This window comes from Phoxinus phoxinus (genome assembly GCF_949152265.1).
Source record: "Phoxinus phoxinus genome assembly, chromosome: 8".
NCBI classification, from domain to species: domain Eukaryota; kingdom Metazoa; phylum Chordata; class Actinopteri; order Cypriniformes; family Leuciscidae; genus Phoxinus; species Phoxinus phoxinus.
Window position 1 is genome coordinate 18,825,274 of NC_136883.1, and position 4,238 is coordinate 18,829,511.

Here is a 4,238-nt window from a genome sequence, read left to right on the forward strand (position 1 = left end):
TTTAAGTCCAAAGTTCAAAAAGAAAAGTGCGCACAGAGCGCGTCCACTATGCGTTCAGCACAGCAAAAATAAATCATAAATCCAGATTCTCTCAATGTGAATTCTCTCAGTCTCAGCAGCAGCAGACGAGGTCCCAGTCCAACTCTCTCTCTCACTCTCTCAATCCCGCCGGCTTATATCCGGTCTCTCCACGCCAATTACTGCAATCAGACACAGGTGTTCATCATCTGCACTTGACCTACTTACTCACCGCTCGGCTCCCTCCTCTCTCTCCCGCTACATACTCCGCAAAACCACGCCCCCCTCGCCACATACCCCCACCGCCCGACTCAGGCCGGGGAGCCATCCGGCCTGCAGCCTCCCCCCCCCTCCTCCTGGAGAGAAAGTCGGCTACAGCCATCTGTACACCCGGCCTGTGGATCACCTGGAACTTAAAAGGCTGTAAAGCTAGATACCAACGAGTGATCCGCGCGTTGGTATCCTTCATGCGGTGGAGCCACTGCAGGGGAGCGTGGTCCGAACAGAGGGTGAACTCCCGCCCCAGGAGGTAATAGCGGAGGGTGAGAACAGCCCATCTGATGGCCAAACACTCCTTCTCTATGGTGCTGTACATCGTCTCTCTCTTAGAGAGCTTTCGACTGATGTACAGCACCGGCCGCTCTTCACCCTCCACCTCCTGGGACAGGACCGCTCCCATCCCTCTGTCCGACGCGTCCGTCTGTAGGATAAAAGGGAGAGAAAAGTCAGGAGCATGCAAGAGCGGTCCGCCACACAGAGCAGCCTTTATCTGAGTAAAAGCCTGCTGACACTGCTCCGTCCACTGAACCGTATCTGGCACTTCCTTTTTAGTTAGATCAGTCAGCGGGCTAGCGAGGTCCGAATAGTTAGGTACAAACCTTCTGTAATATCCCGCCAGCCCCAGAAACTGTCTAACCTCCTTTTTGGTCTTAGGTCTTGGACAGGTCGCAACTGCTGCTGTCTTGTCAATTTGGGGACGCACCTGTCCATGACCCAAGTGGAAGCCCAGATATCTAACTTCCACACGCCCAACTGCACACTTCTTTGGGTTGGCCGTGAGCCCAGCTCTCCTCAGCGTCTTCAGGACAGCCCGCAAATGCTGCATATGACGCTGCCAATCCCCACTATAGATGATAATATCATCCAAGTAGGCAGCGGCATATGCAGCATGCGGCCGGAGAATTCTGTCCATCAGACGCTGAAAGGTCGCCGGTGCCCCGAACAAGCCGAAAGGAAGAGTAACAAATTGGTGTAATCCAAACGGCGTTGTGAAAGCTGTTTTTTCTTTGGACATAGGAGATAAGGGGATCTGCCAATATCCCTTTGTTAAATCCAGTGTCGCTGCTTGTCCTAAATGCCCAGCCATTGGATTACAGTGAGCCGCCTGAAAAAGCATTTCCCGGCGGCTTTTAGGTACTAATAACTGAGTTGTATCCTGTTTTGATTGGGCGTCTTGGGTCACCCGATACAACTTATCTTTTATAATTGTGAAATAAGGATAGGAGAGTGGTTGGTCAGGGGGGAGAAGCTGGCCGTCGATAGAACGGACCTGATCAAAAGCATGTTTCAGCGTTTCATCCTGAGACTGCTCCAGGGGAAAATCATCGCGCTCCGTAAGGATGATTCTTTCCAGAGCGCTCTGTTCCCCTGAACCAGCTCCCAGAGATCCCGTGTCAGCTTCGCCCACCTGAGCAACCGCCTCCTTCCTCTTGTCTCTTTTTGACCAAGAGGCATCCGCACACAAAACCCCCAATAATTCATTAAATGCTGGCCAATTGGTACCCAAAATTAGCGGATGCCGGAGATGCGGATTAATTGCCACCTCCACTCTATGCTTTTGTCCCCTGAATTGAATTTCCACAGGCATTATCGGATACTTCATCACCTCCCCGTGCACACACCGTACCTTAACCATGCGGCTGTTATCCAATGCCCTAGGTTGAATCAGGCTTTGATGGATGGAGGTTTGGTTACAACCTGAATCCACCAAAGCCTGAAATGTACCCCCCTTGATACTTACTGGTATCTGGTACAGGCCAGCCTGATCGGGGGCAGCTTGTGGCGCATCGGGGACCCGGATCAGCGTCCCCACCTCCATCACTGGACACCGATCAATAAAGTGACCCGGATCCCCACAGCGCCAACATACCGGCCCAGACTTTCCCGCCGCCCTAGTGGCAGGAAGCAGGTCAAGAGATTGGCGTGGAGCGAGCGGTGGAGCAGCCGGTGAAGTGAAGGGTCCAGTAGGGAAGCCCCCTCCCCTGGGAGGAGCCCTGGGCAGTGGCACTGGATCCGCTGACGTCCCTGTTCTCCATCGGGGAGCTGGCCTTGGCATAAGCCCCACACGAGACCTGGGAGGAGGGACAGGTTTAGAGAGGGGACATGAGAGAGAGGGGGAAGAGAGAGAGAGAGAGAGAGAAGCAGATGGCAGGGGTTCGCCGACCCCTGGGCACGCCACCATCTGATCCTCCGCCAGCTGGATGGCCTGGTTCAGCGACGTCGGGCGGTGGCACTGGACCCACTGCGCGGTCTTCCTCGGAAGCCGCGCCACGAACTGCTCCAGTACCACTCGGTCGATGATTCCCTCGACGTCGCTTCCGTCGGCCATCAGCCATTTGCGGCATGAGTCCCGGAGCTGTTGTGCCATGATGAAGGGCCGGCCGGACTCTTCGAGGCTCAGGGTCCTGAACCTCTGGCGATGTTGTTCTGGGGTCCGGCCGACCCGCTGGAGGATTGCACGTTTCAGATCTTTATAGTCCAGGAGGTTCGGGACTGGCAGTTGGTGTGCGGCTACTTGTGCTTCTCCGGAAAGCAGAGGGATGAGCCGCATTGGCCAGTCCTCGGAGGGCCATCCCCGGTCCTCCGCGGACCTCTCGAAGAGATCTATGAACGCCTCCGGGTCATCCTGGGGTCCCATTTTGTTGAGGGGCAACGGCAAAGTTGAATCCTTAACAGGGGAGGGGATGGCCCGAACCTCCCGGTCTACCCAGCTCCGGAACAGCTCGCGGTCTTCATGTTGAGCTCGGAGGAGCGCTTCAAATCTCCTGTCCTGCTCCTCCTTAATAGTCAGCAGATGTTGGTGCTGGTCCTGGTGAAGACCGGCGAGCGATGTTATAATGTCCGCAAACGGCGAGGCTGGCGGGGTCTGCATGGCGGCGGCGCTCTTCTTCCCTCCCGGGTTTCGGCACCAGTGTAACGAGGTTCAATGTGAAAATGCAGGGAAGGAAGAAGACAGGGGTCGGCGTGGCTGGGACACTCGTTTATTTTAAGTCCAAAGTTCAAAAAGAAAAGTGCGCACAGAGCGCGTCCACTATGCGTTCAGCACAGCAAAAATAAATCATAAATCCAGATTCTCTCAATGTGAATTCTCTCAGTCTCAGCAGCAGCAGACGAGGTCCCAGTCCAACTCTCTCTCTCACTCTCTCAATCCCGCTGGCTTATATCCGGTCTCTCCACGCCAATTACTGCAATCAGACACAGGTGTTCATCATCTGCACTTGACCTACTTACTCACCGCTCGGCTCCCTCCTCTCTCTCCCGCTACAGACTTCGCAAAACCACGCCCCCCTCGCCACATTAGCCTATGTGTGTCCCGAATAAATAATAATTAAAAAAAAGGAATAAAGTTCAAAAGTTGGACTGTATTGGTACAGTCCATTGGTAATACAATGCTAAATCAGATATATGTACAATAACATGTCCAACAATCGATTTAAATAGTACATGGGGTTTAATTTATCGTTAATAAGATGTATCCGCGGCATTTTCTCGTGTGCTTAAATGGTCCAGTGTTAGAACTTTCGTCAAGTGTGTAAAAGGTTCTGGTTCTAATCTGCATTCGTATAGTTTTTTTCTTTTTCTTTTTTTTTCTTCTTCATCTAAACCGATTATGCTCATCAGTGGTTGTATATCAAGTAGTAGGGACACGTTTGTGTGCATTATATTTTGTGATTTCACCGTAACGAATAGGCCTATTCCATGTAGCTGGCCCGCCATCTACTGGATAAAAAAAATATTGGCCCGCGGCCAAAGTTACTTGCCGACCCCTGCCCTAGTCTGTTCTAGAAAGGATGCAGCAAAGATATTTAATGCTAATGTATGAGACATCGGCCTACGCTGAGTTTCATTCATTTATGAGGTGCGTGCTGTAGTTAACAATGAAAGTAAAAGTGAACGCGGCGCGCCGGCTCCTCCATGTCACGGTTATTATATTGTCTGCT

The 4,238-nt window shown here is 52.5% G+C and overlaps 1 protein-coding gene across 1 annotated transcript; it reads right to left on the minus strand.

Moving 5' to 3' along the window:
- LOC307002794 (uncharacterized protein) lies at nt 1-3,419 on the minus strand. The gene is made up of 2 exons (XM_079620717.1): nt 2,039-3,419; nt 1-200 (listed from the first exon to the last, which is right to left on the minus strand). Exons 1-2 carry the CDS (start codon nt 3,167-3,169, stop codon nt 198-200), a joined length of 1,134 nt encoding a protein of 377 aa, XP_079476843.1. The 5' UTR covers nt 3,170-3,419; the 3' UTR covers nt 1-197.
- Nucleotides 3,420-4,238: the final 819 nt, after the last annotated feature.

Bases quoted from the DNA above. Each gene is read 5' to 3' on its own strand.
- LOC307002794 (XM_079620717.1), bottom strand. From the start codon at position 3,169: ATGCAGACCCCGCCAGCCTCGCCGTTTGCGGACATTATAACATCGCTC.